The sequence below is a fragment of the Panthera uncia genome (assembly GCF_023721935.1).
Source record: "Panthera uncia isolate 11264 chromosome A3 unlocalized genomic scaffold, Puncia_PCG_1.0 HiC_scaffold_11, whole genome shotgun sequence".
NCBI classification, from domain to species: Eukaryota; Metazoa; Chordata; class Mammalia; order Carnivora; family Felidae; genus Panthera; species Panthera uncia.
In genome coordinates, this window is record NW_026057578.1 from 44,134,559 (window position 1) to 44,153,936 (window position 19,378).

The 19,378-nt window shown below is 40.1% G+C and overlaps 2 protein-coding genes across 5 annotated transcripts in view; one reads left to right on the plus strand and one right to left on the minus strand.

Annotated features, from left to right (window-relative positions):
• The window catches only part of CRNKL1 (crooked neck pre-mRNA splicing factor 1), a 15,849-nt gene extending 7,087 nt beyond the window's left edge, over positions 1–8,762 (minus strand). Inside the window, exons 1-7 of the mRNA XM_049650104.1 lie at positions 8,382–8,762; positions 6,424–6,576; positions 5,297–5,388; positions 4,317–4,475; positions 3,682–3,848; positions 1,750–1,928; positions 432–602 (exon numbers count right to left, since the gene is read on the minus strand). Coding sequence (XP_049506061.1) covers positions 432–602; positions 1,750–1,928; positions 3,682–3,848; positions 4,317–4,475; positions 5,297–5,388; positions 6,424–6,576; positions 8,382–8,576 — 1,116 coding nt within the window. The 5' untranslated portion in view covers positions 8,577–8,762. The remainder of the gene's footprint in view (positions 1–431; positions 603–1,749; positions 1,929–3,681; positions 3,849–4,316; positions 4,476–5,296; positions 5,389–6,423; positions 6,577–8,381) is intronic.
• Positions 8,568–19,378, plus strand: part of CFAP61 (cilia and flagella associated protein 61) — a 280,634-nt gene continuing 269,823 nt past the window's right edge. For all 4 annotated transcript variants that reach the window (XR_007461949.1, XM_049650101.1, XM_049650103.1 and 1 more), the window contains exons 1-2: positions 8,568–8,654; positions 16,503–16,653. Coding sequence is in view for 3 of the 4 variants with exons in the window: in XM_049650101.1 (XP_049506058.1) it covers positions 16,511–16,653 (143 nt within the window). In the remaining variant the exon portion in view is untranslated. The remainder of the gene's footprint in view (positions 8,655–16,502; positions 16,654–19,378) is intronic.

Sequence of the window (19,378 nt, forward strand, 5' to 3'; positions counted from 1 at the left end):
AGGGAGTCAGAGTGTGAGTAGGCGAGGGACAGAGAGAAGGAGACACAGAATCCAAAGTAGGCTCCAGGCTCCAAGCTGTCAGCACAGAGCCTGGCACAGGGCTCGAACAAACCCACGAACTATGAGATCATGACCTGAGCTGAAGTCAGATGCTTAACCAACTGAGCCACCCAGACTCCCCAAATGGATTCTCAATTTCTGCTCAGGTTCTATAGTGCACAACCAGCAATCAACATGTGAGTGGCAGAGCAAACCTGAGTTGTGCTTGCTAGCCTTTTCCATCAGTCCTGCTTATTCCTACTGAAAGAGCTGCCAATTACTGGGGACACATCACCAAGGGCATGATTCCTGGAAGCTCTCCCTTGCTAGCCCTCGCTTTACTGTAGCTGCTATAGTTACCCACATAGTTCAGCGTCCACGCCAGCACTCACCTTCACCTCTTCCTCATACTGGAATCTTCGTTTGCTCACAATGATGTCTTCAATACCCCGCCTATCACCAAATTTCTTCTCGAAGATGGTATAATTTTTAAAGAGTTCTTGGGCCTCCTGCTTTGAAATCCTATCCAGGGCATACTTGTAGATGACCCGTACCCTTTCAAACTAAAAGCAGACAGGATGATTATTTCTACAACACAGTATCCTCACTTTACTCACAACATGGAAAGTAATTATGACAGAATACATTACTTGGTGGATTCTGAGGTCTCCAAGTGTCCAAAATAAAGACTTTTCTTCTCCCTCTTGTTGAGAGTATTCATTTCAGTCAGGACAGACTGGCACCCTCCTTTGAGCTCCGTATTTAATACTGTCTACCTAAGGTTGTCGGTCGGATGTCAGCGTGCATCTCAGAATAAACAGGTCCAAAACTGACCTCCTGTTTCTCAAACCAAACCTGGATACCTCTGTCTTCCCAGTCCTGGTAAGCAACACCTACGGTCATGCACTTGCTCAAGCCCCAAACCTCCTGGGTCCTCCTTGATTCTTCTCCTTTCCTCATTCCCCACATTCACTACTTCAACGAGCCCTGCCACATCTGCCTCTGCAACAGAGCCCTTAGCTTCCTCCCTACACCCAAGCCATCTGCATTTCTTCCCTGGACCACTTCAAATGCCTCCTCACTTCCCCTTCTGCCACCTTCTTCCCAATATGATCTCCACAAATAAGCTAGAGACTTTCCTTCAAATATAAATCCTGTCCTACCACTCTTCTGCTTAACACCCTTCACACTTCCCACTGGCCCTGGGACAGGATCTGAAGTCCTTATCACGATAAGTGTTAAGACCCTGCATTTGGACCTCAGTGCATCTCACTCGATTGTAGTATTTAAGTTACTTTAAAGGATTATTTCCATATATAAGAATAGAACTGACTTATTTGTGGGGCAATCTTTGTTTTCATTTCAACTTCTGTTCTCTAAGCGCTCTGGGCTTTTGTTTTCCAGGTTTATTACCTGTAGAGCCCTTTAGTGTGGAGACCAAATGACGAATTCTCAGTTTACACATAATATTCTTATCATAGATACAAAAGCTTAATTTTCAAGCAAAGCACAACACAATTAGGACAGTTTAATACGATTTATAATCGCTTGGTTCCCAATCTGCAGCTAAGCCACAAACATATATTGTTTTCTTTTAGAGATTTGAAAACATTTTTTCCAAGGGTAAGATGGATGTGAACTCAGCGTGCACAATAAGTCATCTTTCCTAGGCTGTTATGCAATGTAATTGAGTTCTTCAAGTGTACTTACTTCCTTCTGATTTTCTTCAAATTTGGCAAAGGCAACATAAAGGTGTTCATCCATATGTTCATCTCCAAAGAATTCAACGGCTCTCTCGTACACCTTCCGTGCATGGGCAAAATAACCATGTTTTTCTTCAAAGCGGGCATACTTGATCCAATTCTTAACATCAGGGTGCACGAGAACAAGTTCAGGGGACTTAAGGAAATACCACGCAAGACAATGAGGCTTAAAAAAAAAAAAAACCACCAAACCCAAACCCCCAACAATGCTAACTACAATGATAGGGTTGATAAAACATGGGCAAAGGCAAAGAAACACTAATCTGTAACCTCTAGGAGTGGGCCGTGTCTTGTTCACCCGACTTCCTCTAGTGCTGATTCAGTACTTCAGTAATGGGTACAAGTGAGTGTGGAGAAGTGAAAATCCTGAAGCCTGTTTATCAATGCCATCCTGAATAAGTCATTAAATTGTCCAAGACTTAAGCATTATCATCTGTAAATAGAGAAAAAGACCACCAACCAACCTCACTAGATGACTGTTGGCCTTAAAGGAGGAAATGGGTATAAAGCTCTTAGCAGATTTGGACCAAAAGAATGTGCTCAATGAATGGCACCTACTGTATTATATACTCAGTAATGTTAATGTTTGAATTAATGATTAAGAAAAAAAAAGCACAAAAACAAAACTGCTAACTAGAGTCAGAAGAGAAAGGTTTTGCTTTATTTTTTAACTGAAATGTAGTTGACATTAAAAAAGTTTTGAATTACCATTTTATTTAATAGGATGTATCTATTTTTCTTCTACCTTGCTTGAGGAAATCGTGACTTCCAAAGTAGTAACACCTTCAAATGTGACAATGATGTTAAGAGCAAAGGCTCAGAAGCTGCGGCTGGGCTCTGAGCCCACCTCTACCACCACCTGCGAGACCCTGACCTCGCTGCTTAGCCACTTCTGCCTGGATTTCCCATCCTGCACACTCAAGTAGATCCTGTGCTCAGGGCTGTCCTGAGGACTGAATGGTGATATTTGTAAAGTGCTTCCAGCAAGGCCTGGCACATAACAAGTGTCATAAAAGCTTCCATTAAACTGATGATATTAAAATGTGCAGAGGTAATGGAGACCTTAAAATTACATATTAAAGTTGATTTTTGTTTATCCTGGTATTTATGTTCATCGAAGTCACACTTACCACTTAATTTGCAAATACCAAATCACTGTTCCTAAGCAAAATATGTACACGGGCGCACATGCATGCACGTACCCACACACAAACCAGGCACATGCACACACGCTACCCACCACCCTATACAGATTATAATCTTAACCTGAAACACAGCTAATCTTGGCAGATTCTATTTCATTTTCATTCTTGTTTCAGAGAAAACAAGGTTCAGAAGTGTTAACTGACTCATCTGAGGCTGCCCCACTAACACATGCCAGAGAAGGGACTCGAACCCATTCCGCTGGCCCCGGAGCAGAGCTTCTTGCAATACACTCTGTTTCCCTCTGGTCTCCATCCTTTGGCGGGGCCTCCAGTAGTGCTGCTAATGACCAACACCCTAGAAAAACCTAGGAAAAAAACCCTGGAGAAACAGCACTGGCTACAGGAGCCAGAGCCTTGGTGTGTCACTTTCCACAAGGAACCACAGCATTAACGCCAAAATACAAACAAACCCAAAGTTTCACTGGAAAAAAGCTCAATTACCCAGACTACGAACTTTTATTCTGACTGTCCTGTGTCTCTAGAAAATATATATGTAGCTTACGAAGCTGGCTGAACTTGCATCTTTCATTCCCGGCCCACGTTAATGACCGTCCATGCGCCCACACCATGACCACATTAGCGACTGTCCCTATGTCCAGACCGTGACTGCACCTCCATGGGACGAGTGGCACCCAGGACAGTAACGGCGCCACTTGGACTGGCTGGAAGGATATATCGCTCGTAAATGGTGCGGGCCCGATCCACCTCTTTGTATCGTAGCTCAAAGTTGATGTAGGAGTGCCAGGCTTGCTCCTCAGGCTGCCACTCCATCCAGCGCTCAAACACCTGCCGGGCGCCAGCAATGTTCCCCAACATCTCTTCCATGTACGTGTACTTGTACCTTCAATAAAACCATCCCAAAATATGGGTCATCGTCAAAATGACTTAGGGAAAGAAAATAATCTCCAGCATTTGTAGTTTTAACTCTGTTAAATGTGAAGAAGACTTAGGCCTTTATGTTCCCCAACAGCTAAACCAAACATGTTTTCTTATCAAAATACAGATCTGCAAGGATGAACCATAGGAAAAAAAGGTAATTTTTTCTTAAAAAATTGCTTAGGTCAACAAGATATTTCTTACATATAAAAGATTACAACCCAAATTTTAGTTTTGATTACACAAGCTTTATACATTGTGATTACGACTACATACTACATACTACAAACATGAAAAAGCACTTACAGCATGTTTAAAGAAAGAGGACGTAAACTAAATATATACGATTACAACTACAGAAATAAAATAAATGCACAGAAAGGCAGAACTTTTCTAGCTTACAAAAAGCTGCTTCAGTAGATGAGAAACCTACCAGAACTGGTTGACTCGAGGCAGAGTTGTTATGGCCCGGTCCCAGATATTTCGGGCATGGTTGACCTGGCGATTCTTCATTTCCATTTCTGCGTATTTCAGCCAGAGTGTAATATTTCGGTAGTCTACATCTAAAGCACGTTCGTATATGGATCGAGCCCTTAAGAAGCCAGATTTGGAGAATGTCAAAGTAGCACACACAACATATGTGGCAACTATTTCAAACCACTTGTGGTGCCCTGCTATTTTATCAGGTGTCCACCATGAGCCAGGTTTTGGGCATATAAAAGTGAAAAGACAGGTTTTCAGGAAGCTACAGACTCTTAGAGAAAGACAGACATGAATGTAATTACAATACAATATAGTAAATGTTATAATCAAGCTTTACATCAGGAAGCAAAAGAGAATAAAAATATCTAGTGCAAAAGGCTAAATAATAGGTAACGCCAGAGTTGAGAAGTTGAGGAAAGCTCCAGAAGCCAAGGTAGGCAAGGAGGGGTGCTCGTTCCAGGCAGAGAGAAGAGCCTAGTGTAGGGCAAAGAGACACTGTGTCCTCAGGAGTGGCGAGTACACAGGCACGGCGGGGGCAGTGGGTGTGCCATGCCGGGAGAGTGCAGAAAGGCTGGGCAATAGGAAGAGCCAGGTGGTGACTTGTATTTTGTTGCCCAGCAGTTTTTGGAGGAACGATTTTTATTTAAAAGAATCCGAATACAGAGAAAGCAGAAGAAACTGCATTTCTCTGACTATAGAGTGTGTGCTGGTGGTGACACCCACCTACAGCATCTCCTCTATGGTCCCCCCAGGACTCTCCTACCATAGTGCCTCTGAGGCCCCTCAAAGGACCCCAGGGTTCCACGGAACAATTTAGAAAATTACTACCAGAGGTACACTCTTTTTCACTCATGCTTTACCTTTTCCTATTTCTTTTCTGTCTCTTAACTTACATCTTTATATATGAAACTATACACTCAGTAATTTTACCTTTGAATCTCCTTTAGACTCTCTTCCCATTGTGCATATTTTATCCAGTTACTAATCACAGTTCTGTTTTTTCTTATGTTATCTTCAAAAGTCTAGAGGAAGGGATAAAAGGGCAAATTGAAGGGAAAAATAAGTAAAAATGACATCTTCATTTGTCCATTAATTCTGTTCTTTTTTAAAAATGCTTATTTATTTGTTTGAGAGAGAGAAACAAGGGGGGCAGAGAGAAAATCCCAAGCAGGCTCCATGCTGTCAACACAGAGCCTGACATGGGGCTTGATCCCACAAACTGTGAGATCATGACGTGAGCCGAAATCAAGAGCCCGGCGCTTAACCAACTGAGCCACCCAGGCAACTCCATTAATTCTGTTCTAAAAAGATTTATTCATTTTGTTGTTATTTAGGAGAAATTACATCCTGGAATCCTTGGGAAATAAGAAACTCATAATGCAGGTTATAATCTTAAGTGTTTCTTTAAAGTCTTACATGCAAACAAAGAGAAAAACTTTAGATGTACAGAATTATTAGCAAAGTTGTTGATATCTTCTCTTATTACTGATAATAACTAACTGATCCTTTAATATACTCTATACTTGTTCCTAGTATAAAAATGTTTTTGACTATTTCACTCCTCTCAGTAACATCTCCAAATTTCATACATCACTCTTTAAACATCACTAATAAGTAAATACAACAGGGTTAGTGGTTTAAAACTACTCTCTAGAGTGAGGATTCTAGGGTAAGGAGGTCAGATCCCCAAGTCTTTTCATGGCTCTTTCCCAGGTCTTAAATCCTACTGCAGAAAGTGGTAGAGTACACAACGCGGCCTTGGTTAAGTCCAGCCCCTTACAGCTGTCACATGTTTCACTTGTTAAACTACCACCTCTTTGGTTAAACTACCAAAAATTATGTCTCTGGTGGATTTAATTTCTTTCTACTTTTAAAGATAATTCATGGTATATTTTATAAAGTTAAGCAAAATGCAATTATCTGGTAACCAGAAGTCACACTACTCATGGGGCTAGAAACGATAAACTATTCTTATGCTATTGCCTCTCTAACCAATGAGGAACTCTGCAAACTCTGACAATGTTATTAACAGACTGGAAGGTATCACCTTGACTGACCTTCCTTTTCCTTAGTTTGTAATCATTTAACTCTTCTTCATCTGTGATCTTCTGTTGAGGTGGAGGCGGAAGAAGTTCAAGTTCTCTTTCTTTAGCTTCTCTTAAGAGTTGTTCGGCAGTTATCTGTACCTCAGCCGGGGCTTTGTTTTTCACCTTTTAAGACAGAAAACGTTTCCATTTCTTAATAGATGCTCATCACACAAGGTTAGGAAAACAGACATTTTTGGGGGTGTGAACTTTTTAAGTATTATTACCAGATGCTCTCTTCGTACAACATGTTTTCATTTCTCTATGAAAGTAAACACAATGTTTTCTTTCTTATGCATGGGATCTATTACAAAGCCACAGGTAAGTCTTAAGAGAAAAGATAGCAAGAATACCAAGTGTCCCCTTTTAGATTAGTATAATAATAAACTTTGAGGCTCCTTAGGTAAAATTCTCACTAGAGGTTTTATCAAGATGTGTACCACATCTTATCTAGTGTTACAACCTCTATTTAAAAAATTTTTCTATTAATGCCCCAGGTGAACGATAATGTCTCAAGTTGCGTTTGGTTTTTCATGGCATTTCAAATCAAAGATAATATTCAGTAACTTCCCATCATTAGACTGTAAGTTTCTTGAGGTCTTAGAGCTGCCCAACACAACAGCCATGAGCTAATGCAGTGAGTCCAAACAGAGATGGGCTGTGAGGGTAAAATATAAACTGGATTTTGAAGACTTAGCATGAAAAAAAACAAAACTATCGAAATAAATTTTCCATATTGATTACATAATGAAACAGCAATATCTTGGAGATATAGAGTTAAAGATAATACACAGTTAAATTAATGTCACCTGTTTTGGCTGTTTTTTTTAATTTTTTAAAAATATTTATTTATTTTTGAGAGAGAGCGAGCGCGCGAGCAAGGGAGGAGCAGAGAGAGGGAGACACAGAATCTGAAGCAGGCTCTGAGCTGAGCTGTTAAGCACAGAGCCCAATGCGGGTCTTGAACTCATAGACCATGAGATCATGACCTGAGCTAAGTCGGATGCTTAATCAACTGAGCCACCCAGGTGCCCCTTAACTGTTTAGTGTAGCTGTAGGAAAAGTTAAATTACAAACGTACCTCACATTATATTTCTATTGGACCACTGGTGACGAATCAAATTTTATGGAATTGAATTATAAGACACATTAATTGTTTAATGCCACATGAGGAATCTCAAAATGATGCTAGCTCATATGTAATCACAGATAATGTGCTATGTGATTTATACACATTATCTCGGGGAATTGTCTAAATGAGTATGTAAAGAACAAGCTCAAGAGAGCCATCTGGGCTGGAGAAACAGACTAGAGTGAGGGCATCTGCAAAGGCTCAGGACAAAGCCTGTCACGTATTAAGCACTAAGTATCAGCCACCCATGGAAATACCAGATAACATCAAATTTATTGTTTAATTAACTTAATGCCGCTACACAACGCATGCCCTCTGTTTCCTTCAACAATCAGCTGGGCTAACTCCTTGTCAGCCACCAAGTGTCAGCTTAAATATCACTTCCCCAGCAAAGTTTACTCTGCAGACCCCTCACACAACTATTCCATGGCATATTCTACGCTGCAGCAGAGCATTTGGCAAGGCTGCAATTTTACACTAACTCGTGTCTTATTTGAGCACTGCTCGTAGCCCGCGTTTGATCATAGCTTCCCAGCTCCTAGCGCACTAATTTCTGCCAAATGACCCCACTCCTTCCCCAACAAAAACACCTCCCAGAACGAAGGCCACGACGGCTGGGGAATGCTCAGGAGTGACAAAAGTCTGTCCCCAACCACCGGCTGACCCCTCCTCCTTCCCCTCGGCCCGCACGGGGTAGGCCTGCTCCTGGCACCACACCCTCTCCCGCCGCAGGCCCCACGGAGGTTGGAACAGCCCCTCTCCCGGGCCTCCTCCCACAAAGCCCCTCGCGGTCGCCTACCTTGGCCACTTTGGGAATCCTCTGTTTCCCGGCTGCGGTGGAGGCCGCCATGGCTGCAGCAGCAGACCTCAGGCCAACCTGGACACCCAAAATAGGCCCGAAGCTGGCCGGAACCCCAAAGCGTTCCGACAACAACCGGGATCCCGGAACAGGAAGCGGAACTAGCTGGTATGACCTTTGACTTCCCGCACGCATCGTGACGCAGTTGTAACTTCGTTTCTGTGGTAACCAGGCTGAGCGTCCTTCTCTGAGCGCCGCATCGCAGAGTTGCAGGTGAGATGGGTAGCGCTGGCCACCCAGCGGGATCGGGATTCAGGGCGTCAGGGACGCACCCCAAATCAGTCTCCGAGACTGGGATGACTGTGCGAGGACGGGTGGGTCTGTCGAACCGTGGCGCCAGGGAAGGGGAATGGGAACAAAGCTCGGGTCCGGACGCTTGGGGGCGGAGGGAGAGAGGCCGGCCAGAAAACTACCATTCCCAGCATGCTAAGGGGGCGAGCTGCTGGGTTCCTAAGTAGCCCGGCGCCGCGTTGCCTTCTAGGCTTTGTAGTCTCTGAGGTCCAGTCCTCTTCCTTTCTGGACAGTTGTGCACAAATAAACTTTAAGGCTTGTAATAAAAAATAACTGAAGGTATTTTAAAACCAGATAATAGAAAAAATTAAAATGAATAATCAGAGTACTGACAAATAAGCCATCCTTGTGGTCAGATAAACAGATGCTTAAATTTTCTGTGAATATGCCATAATTACGTAAATTCTCTTAGCCTCAGTGTCCTTAACCATGAGACTAAAACAATAGTATATATTTTATCAGAATTAAGGAGAAAATCTATGTAAAGTGCTCGGTAAATGATAGGTGGTATAATTCTTGACCTGTCTTCAAAACAGAAAAATTATATGCAAGAAAATGGTTGAGAATTAACAAAAAAAAAAAAAAAAAAAAAGACTTTATCTTTTACAGTAGTTTTAGGTTCACAGAAAAGTTAGATGAAGGTACAGAGAATCCTGTTTCTCACGCCTGCCATCCCTCCTCCCCCCACTGTCAGTATTCCCCACCAGAGTGGTACATTTGTTACAGCTGATGAACCTGCACTGACACATCATTATCACCAAAGTTCACAGTTAACATTAGGGTTCACCCTTGGTGTTGTAGATTCTATGGGATTTAATGCCCTATATTTACCATCATAGCATGGTAAAGAACAGTTTCACTATCCTAAAAACCCTTTGTGTTCCATCTATTTATCTCTCCCTCCCCCTTTGCCTCCTGCAACCACTGATTTTTTAAAAATTGTCTCCTTAGTTTTGCCTTTTCGAGAATGTCATATCATTGGAGTTGTGTAGAATGTAGCCTTTCCAGATTGGTTTCTTTCACTTGGTAGTATGCATTTAGGATTACTCCATGTGATTTCATGGCATGAAAAACTCATTGGCTAAGGAATTTTGACAGTTGCAAATCTCCTTTGGTGTTTAGGAAAAATATTTTTAAATATGTGTGTGTGTGTGTATATGTGTGTGTGTGTTTTATGTATCTAGAAAAATCATGTCTACCTCTATAAGAAGTGATTCTGGAAAAAAAACAAAACAACTAGGCTGATTTCCCAAACTGAAGTCATTTGTAACCAATATAAAAATATTTTCCATAGCTTTGTACTACCTACATTATTATTTAAATATTTATAAGTAATCTCACTTTTCAAATTCTAAATGAACTGAATGTGATTTTATATCACTATAATAAAGTCACCTAACAAAATAAACAAATAGCTTTTAGGACAAAAAGATGTTTCCCTTAAGTAATTTCCCTTCAATTTGTAATTATGCATAACTGATTTAACAAAGTTTAATGTTAATCATCTCTAGCCTCCTCTCAGAGACATAAACACCTTAGAATGTTTTATTTCTGATTGCCCTCCTTGCATCCTACAAGTTTTTATTGTCTGGTAATTTAACGCAGTTTTTTGTTTTAATTTTTTTAATGTTTTATTTATTTATTTATTTATTTATTTATTTAGAGACAGAGGGACAGAGCACGAACGGGGGTGGGGGAGGTGAGGTGGGCAGAGAGAGAGACACAGAATCGGAAGCAGGCTCCAGGCTCTGAGATGTCAGCACAGAGCCGGACGCAGGGCTCTGACTCGTGAACTGCGAGATCATGACCTGAGCAGAAGTTGGACGCTCAACCGACTGAGCCACCCTGGGCGCCCCTGCAGTTTTTGTTTTTTAAGCAAAATTTATCATTTTTACTTTTCTTGTTGCCATCAATGCTTCTTTAGATACACCTGCATGTTTACTTTTCTCTCTCCAGCCTTTTATCTTACGTTTCATTCCTCTCTGATTTTAATTTTATTCTTCCCAGTACATCTTATAGGAGTTCTTTCAATCAGATTCTTTGGTAATTTCTTTCTATCTGTAGTAGATTTTCTTTTTTTAACCTCCATCTTTTAATGATTGTTTAGCTAGGCATAGAATTCTAGGTTAATAGCTGTTTTTACCTTTGCTTGCACGTGCATATGCACATGTGTGCACACACGTGTGACCAGAGGAGGGGCAGAAAGAGAGAGAGAATCCCAAGCATACTCCACGCTGTCGGCATGGAGCCCAGCTCAGGGCTCCATCTCATGAACCATGATACGATGACCTGAGCTGAAATCAAGAGTCAGACACTCAATGAGCTGAGCCACCCAGGCGCCCCTACCCTTACCTTTACGTTTTTTTTTAATGTTTGTTTTTGAGAGTCTGCAAATGGGGGAGGGGCAGAGGTAGGGGGACAGAAGATCCAAAGTGGGCTCTGCACTGAAAGTGGAGAGCCCGATACGGCGCTTTAACTCACGAACCATGAGATCATGACCTGAGCTGAACTTGGACACTCAACTGACTGAGCCATCCAGGTGCTCTCCCCTGCTCCCCGGCTTATCTTTACCTTTTTAAAGATACTATTCTGGTGGTTGGGAAGCTCTAGCCCATAAGGCAAATTCAGTCCATCGGCTATTTTGTATGGCCCATAAGCTAAGAATTTTTTAAAAGACATTTTTAAACAATTGAAAAAAACCAGAAGAATATTTTAGGACACACTAAAATTATAGAAAAGTCAAACTGCAGTGTCCATGAGTAGAATTTTATTGGAATACAATCATGCTCATATTGTGTTCATATTGTCTCTGGCTGTTATCATGCTGTAATAGCAGAGCTGCATAGTTGCACAAAGAACATGTGGCTCATGAAGCCTAAAATATATATCATCTGGCCTTTTGCAGAGGGAGTTTGCCAACCCATGTACTACTGGCTCCTATTGTTGCTGATGAGAAATATACTCTTAGTCTAATTATTATTCTTGCATAGGCAGTTTTTCTTTTATCCAGTCATTTTCAGGCTTTCTCTATTTTTAGTGTTTTGTAATTCCACTACTATATATTCAGGATTTATTTTTATTTTCCTGCTCAGACTGAGGATTCAGGTCTTTCATCAATTCTAAAAAAAAAAAAAAAAAAAAAAAAAAAAAAAAAAAAAAAAAAAAATTAGCCAGTATTTTCAAACAATATTTTATTTCTTTATTTTTTGAATTCCTATAAGACATTAATGGAATTCCTCTAAGACACAGATAATCTTTTTCTTCTGTCTTACATGTCTCTTAACTGCTTTCCATATTCTCTATTTCTCTGTGCTTCGTTCTAGATAATTTCTTCATAACTGCCTTCCAGTTCATTAATTTTCTTCAATCTTGTCTAATATGTTTTTAACCCATCCAGTTAGCTTAAAGTTTAATGATCATATTTTCCATTTTTAAAGTTTCTGTTATTTTTCATAATTACCTGTTCTCATGACTTTTCTCTATATGTATTTCTAATAATTATAAAGATACTTACTTCATTGTGTCTTCCACAGTCTATTATCTGAAGTTCTTGGGGACTTGCACACTACACAGGTAGTGTGGATTGGGGTGCACACCTACTTTGATCTAGGATTTGGATTCCTCACAGCATTTTTGTTTTCTTCTGTTTTCTATCCAGAGCTATCAGTAGAGAAAGCTTCTTTGTCACTTCTGTAGGCTAGTAAAGTTCGTTTTTTTAGTCTTCTCATTTACCGAGAGGTCCGCCCCTCCAAAGTCCAGGTTGTATACATGGTTTGACTTTCAGTTCTCAGTTTTGAACGAGGCACCTGCTCTCCCCATGGGGGAAATTGAGACTCTTGCCCCCAAGGCCTGTATCACATTTGATCGCTCCCTGAGTCACTGCACACAAAGTCATTGCCATCTGGGTGGAGGATTTCCCTTTACTCTCTCTTCCTTCTTTCCATGTTTCCTTTTCCCCCAAAGCTCAGCTCTGTAATTATACTTTCTTATTTTATTCAAATTTTTTGTATATTTGTAGCATCAACTAATGACATCATGTTTCACAAACAGGATGTCTCTTTCCGGTTTTTCTTTTAAGTTCAAACCAAAACCAGGAATGACAACATTTATGGCTAGCTTTACAAGAGTCTAGACATTATTAAGGTCTGTTTCCACCCAAAGTAGGTAAAAGATATTTGCAAATATGAAAATCTGTTGTCTCTACTAATGTCATGTCTTTGTAGGAGGCACCTAATTTCACATTCACAGGGGCTGTGGAAAATATTACTGAGTGTTTAATTGCTCACATGGTAGTCAGTCAGGTTCTGATTGCCTCCTTTGAAATAATACCATCATTTTATTCCTTGGTAATGCTTCTCCCAGATTTGGAGTGAGAAGGCCTTCTGTTGAGACACCCTCCATGGATTATCTTCCTACTGGTCTATGGTGCCCATCCAATGTGTACTGTGTGTGTCTGATCCCTTAACGTAGAAGGTACTATCTGAAATTATACACATGCCAAACCCCAAAGAGAGGAGACTTCAGCTGGGAAAAAAGGATTTCACACCAGGATATCAGATGAAAAAGTTCTGGAGATGGATAATGGTGATGATTGCACAAAAATGTGAACTTACATCATGCCCCTGAACGGTACACTTAAAATGGCAAAAATGACAAATTTTTGGTTATGTGTATTTTGCCACAATAAAAACAATCATTATTTCAGTCATATTTTTATATATGTGTGTATATATATGTATGTGTGTGTGTGTATGTGTATATATACATATAATGTTTTTCATAGTGAGAAGGTATTATGCATTGAGAAGGTATAATGAAGAATGCATTGCTGTATTTCAAAATAATTTTTTAAAATTAAATGTTAAGAAAGATTGACATTAGAGTTAGAACATGAAGTCAGGAGCACCTGGGTGGCTCAGTCAGTTAAGCATCCAACTTCGGCTCAGGTCATGATCTTGCAGTTTCTGAGTTTGAGCCACGCATTGGGCTCTGTGCTGAGCTTGGAGCCTGGAGTCTGCTTTGGATTCTGTTTCTCCCTCTCTCTCTGCCCCTCTCTGCTCACACTCTTCTCTGTCTCTCTCAAACATTAAAAAAAAAACAAAACATGAAATCAGCTCATAATGGCAGCTGGGCTATGTAAAGCCCTCTTAGAAAGGAAATGTTGTCAGGTCATTAAAATTTAGCTGCCACTTTATTAAAGGTGTGTTCATTTATTTAAGAAAGAATGTGTCTTTGCAGAGGGGATCAATTGGTCCTGTGGGTGTCAACAATGTAGAGATGCCCAGGCAAACTGGGAAGATGCCACCTAAGCATTACCCATCTCTAGTTTCCTTGGCTTTAAATCTCTGCAGTAGATGAAGTTCCCCCAGACCTTAGGAGCTTTGAGTGACTTCTTGATGTCCACTATTTTGAATCCTGAGAATGTCCATGCTCAATAGTAATAATGATGATATGGCTAATATTTACCAAGCACTTAACTACATGTCAAACACTACTTTCAGTGTTTTGTATATAATAACTCATTTATAAAACCCTTTACAGTATGTATAGTATCTCTGATTTACAGATAAGAAAACTGAGGCACAGAGAGTTTTAGTAACTTGCTCAAGGTTACACAGCTAATAGGCGATAGAAACTGGGTCTCATCCCTGGTACTCTGATTCCACAGACTGTGTTCTTGGCCTTAGCCCCATGTAAACCACCTTCCAATAACTGGGCTTTCCATGTGGTGGTCTGTGAGGACAGAGTGCATGGATGGCCTTGCCATGGCACAGGTGGAGGCTAAACCAGCTTAAAAGAAATGTTTATTTATTTCTATCTTCAGAGTATGAAGAAAATTTTGAGCCAATCTTTCTGATTTTGGACATGTTATATAAATATCAAGGTTTTCTTTCCTTGCAAATGTGAAGATCTGCCATTCTGAGCTCACATTTTCACAAGGCTGGAGCTGAGAGTACATGTGCCCCCAGTTCATCTCAGCCACCCTGATACCAAGGCTGCAAGAAAGTGGCCAGATAGCACACCTTGTTCTCTCAAAGGAGAGGAAATCAGACTTGTATTTAGCTTACATGACTTGTTTGTTAACTGTCTGGGCTGCAGAAACATCTAGACTGCTTGGCTGTTGACTTTCCCATTGTAAATGAATAAATTGGCATTTTGGACTCTTTTCAGTTTCAGTGAGCTTGGACAATGTAGGGCATCTGGGTTTGCTTTGCGGGTGCTAATGGAGGCCCCTGCGAGTTGAGGGTGGTATGTATTCACCAAGGAGAAAGCCACTGGGTAAGGATTCTTGGCTGCTACCTGCTATCTTTCTAAGTTCCCTTGCATGACCCCACACCTTGCACCCTTACCCATCTGAGTGTTGATGGTTAAGAGCAGTCAAACTGCAGTTAATGTGAGCACCAGTGGACCGTGAGGGCAGGGGGACCCTCACCCATAGAGACAGCCTGCAAGCTAGTTAAACAGGGGGAATGACAGGGAGTTGGACTAGAAGCACATGCCAAAGGTTCTGTTTCTGACCAAACATGCGTGTCCTGAGGCAAGTCACTTCACTTCATGGGCCTCAGTTCCCTCATCTGACGAAGGAGGAGCTGTCTCAGACCCCTGCAGTGCTCAAGTTCTTTGGTACCTTGGCACATTAAAAACTGCAAGGACATCTCTAAACAACAGCAATAACAAAAAGCCACATGATGTAACATTGTGTTTTGAAAGAAAACCATACACACTATGTAATCCCACTTAATGTGATGTACAACAATTGGCCAAGATCATCTATGTGATCGAAGTCCGAATTATGGTTACCTTTAGAGGGGCAAGTGAAATGGGGGCTGCCGTGAGGTATTGGGAGTGCTCTATATTGTTCCTAGGGTCCTAGGGTGAAAATTAATGTGCCTGTTTTGAGCATACTGGCCAGTATCTAATAAAATTATTTTCCCTAGGAGAAAAGAAAGGAGGAGAAAGGAAGGAATGGAGGGACAGACAGAAGGAGGAAGGAAATAGACACACACACACACACACACACACACACACACACACACACATATTGAGACATTAAGAGAATCAGTTTGTGGCCTGCTGTTCCTGTCAGCAGCATTCCCCAAAGTGTCCCTCTGGAACATTAAACTCTCCAATGTTGCTGTCATTAGAAATTTTTCTCAGAAAGGGTGTGGGAAAGTCTGGGAAAGGAGATACTTTATTATGGAACTTCTCAAAGACTTTTATGGGCGTAGTGGTCTCTCAGGAAGGCCATCATAAACAGCATTTCCTACACTTAATTGACCAAAGAACTTTTTTTGTCTCAAAATATCTCTCAGGACTGTTGCTTTTCAGGGCTACAGTTTGGGGAACTCTATTTGGAACATGGGCAGAAGCTGTCAGTATTTCCCCTGTAACTCTTGACCACATGCCATGGTGGCCAATTAAATAAAGAGGATTCTGAATCAGTAATAACTCCTTTCAATGTTTTTCAATCCTATTGTTAGAATATTTTAAAGCAGCTTTGTTGGAAACAAAGAGTACAGTTGCAGACATTTCTAGATGGGCCAATTCTCAGAAACATCATTCTCCTGGAGAGACACACATTGGCTGGTTTGCAATGGCAGTTGTTCGTCATATCCAACCCCCAGGGGAAACTGTCCCATCAGTACTGAAATACCATGTTCATTCTGACCATACGGAAATTGAATTCACATCTAGTTTTGTAAGTACTGTAACTGGATGGGCTTGTCATCTCAGATTAACAGTGGACTGTTTTCTGTTTTTTTGGGACAGGATAAAAAATGTCAGTACTCACTTCACCGAGAGGAAAGGTAGAAGTGGTTCATTGCCGAAGAACAGAATCACAGGATATTTATTGTATCAAAAACCTCATTAGAAAATTTACCCAGAAGCTGTTTGGGAGGCTAAATATCATCTATCTTCTGTAAGTATGTAGCTAAGTAACCTAGGAATATTTATCAATTTTATCACGCACTAGAAGGGACCCAACTCCTTTGTCTTTATGGGGCTTATGATCAGGAAGTGAGCAGCAAGAAAATCTATTCCTGTGGAGCAGAAGATCTCCAGGAACAACCAACCTCTAAGTTCCATAACAGCCTGCAAAATGAAAGGGTTTCTCGTGGGCTTTGGATTCAGGCAAACTTGGGTTCAAATCTCAACTGCCTGTCCCACTAGTAGAATCTTGGAGTAAGTTAATAATATCAGCTGCCAGTTTTGAGAATTTATTTTCTGTCAGGTTCTGTGTTTTGCCAATATTGTCTTATTTGCAATGCTGAGGTAGACACTATCCTGCCCATTTTACAGATCAGAAAATGGAGGCCTGCCGAAGGTCAAGCAGTTAGTAACAAAGCCCATATTTGCTCTTAACCATTGTTATTAAGTGTTCCTTTAAACTTCAAAATACACATAGATTTTTTTTCTGTTTTTTTTTTGGGGGGGTGGGTGGGGAGGAAACACCAGAATATAAATATCCTATAATCTATTCCTTATTATTTTTATTGAAAAAGATGAAAAAAAGCTCAAGTATTTTGAATTTTATAAAGCTTCATATTAAATACAACTGAAATGTTTAAACAAAGGCCAGCCTAAGACATTAAAATTTGTAGTTTCTGGTGATCACACTGATGAATGTAATGTAAATTGACACAGTTTTGTGGTAGAGCATTAGGGCAACATGTATAAAATGCTTTAAAAAATATCTATATATCAATGAAATTATTCCATTTTTTGGCACTTTGGTGGATTGAAAACCTTAACAATGTCCTCTGGAGGGAAACAACATGTCGATACACCCCACACATGCCAACCCAAAAGTTAAGGACTGTGCAGAGAACATTATCAAAATGAAATCAGAAACTGTAGGAAAATAGCAGGAATCAATGCCACCCTCTCCTTGAGGATTTTTGCTACATTCTAGAAATCTCCTGCTTCTGTTTTGACAGCTTTGCAAAGAATGTAAGATAAATACTCCCTCTACCTAAGGAGGGAAGTATTAGATCCTTTTGTATAAAATTGGGTTGTTCATTGTAAGGATGAATGAGACATCAACTCACTCCTGAAGTGCGAAAGTTAGGAAACTAGCCTTTTCAACTTCAGCATGGAATGAAGGGGGACAAATCCTTCAAGAATTTGTAAGCATGTGTTGATTTGAGTTCCATGCTAATTATCTGTGTGGCTTGAAAAGCTTCAAAACTTCCTAAATAATGAGTCCATTTTCAGACAAAGACTATGTTCATTTACCGATAGACTGAATAAAGGGAATAAAGTGGTGAATTAGATTAAAAGTGGTCACAGATTAGTAGTGTGTCCAGGAAACTGGTTGAAATAATGAAAATCAGGTCTGAAGGATGGAGCTTCAACTCAGACTTTAAATAATGCTCATAGATGGAGTTGTAAGTGATACACACTCGCGGTCAAAAATCACAAATATACGAGGTAACAGGCACCGTTAGTGAGAATCAACAATATACAGCAGAATCAGACTCTCAAAGACTTCAGATGTGAGTTCAGTCAATGAATATAAAATAACTATGTTTACTACATCTAAAGTGAAAAGATACATTTAAAAAGACCAAAAAAGTGAATAATGAGATTTGAAAAAAAAAGTCAAACCATCTAGAATAGTATAGTTAAAATTAAAAGCTCATTGGATGACTTAAACATTGTAAAAGACACAGGTGAAGACAGAAGTAGCAAATGGGGCGGGGAGGGGGGGCAAATACCAATAAAATATCCAGATTCAGTGCAAAGAGACAGACAAAAAAGTAAGAATGGAACAGTTAACAGTTGGATCTATTCAGACGTCTAGAAGGACATGATGGGCAGTGGAAAAGGCCAATATTTGAAGAGATAATGGCTGACAGCTGTAACTTTCCAAAATTGTTGAAAAGCACCAATTCTTAGATCCAGAAAACTGGATCCCGAACAAGATAAATACACAGAGAATTCCTCAGCTCATCATAATGAAACAGCAACACATCAAATCTGAAGAGAAGATCTGAAAAGTTATCAGGGAGAGAAGATAAATTGCCTGTAAACAATTGAAGATTAGGCTAATGGTGATTTCTTACTAGCAAGCACGGTAGCCAGAAGATAGTAGAATGTCTTCAGTATTGGAAGAAAATAGCATCAAAGTAAATTGTGTACCTAGTGAAACAATTTTTCAATACGTAGGAGAAAATGAATGCATTTTCAGACAAGCAAAATACTGAGTTAGTTTACCAGTGAAATCTGTATAAAGGAAATTCCTCAGAATATACTCTAGGCAAAAGGAATAATTTCTTAGCTGGAAGGCCAAGATATAAGAAGGAAAGTAAACAAATATATGTGTAAATATGTTGGTAAATCTAAGAAGAAACTCTAACTTGTATAAAGCAATAACAATAATGACTAATCTAATATAGATATTAAATATAAATGGTTATATGATATAAATAAGTTAGGTAAAATACACAACAAAAATAGATGAATTGGTTGGTGCGTGATTAGAATGAAAGTACTCTTAAGGTATTATTCAGAAGGAGGGTAGTATTCAGAGGTTCTCCCCCTCCCTCCCAGGAAGCACACATCCAAGCATGTTATGGGGTAAATTATCAAACTTTATTAAAAGACATCAAAGAAGACCTAAGTAAATGAAGAAGTATACCATG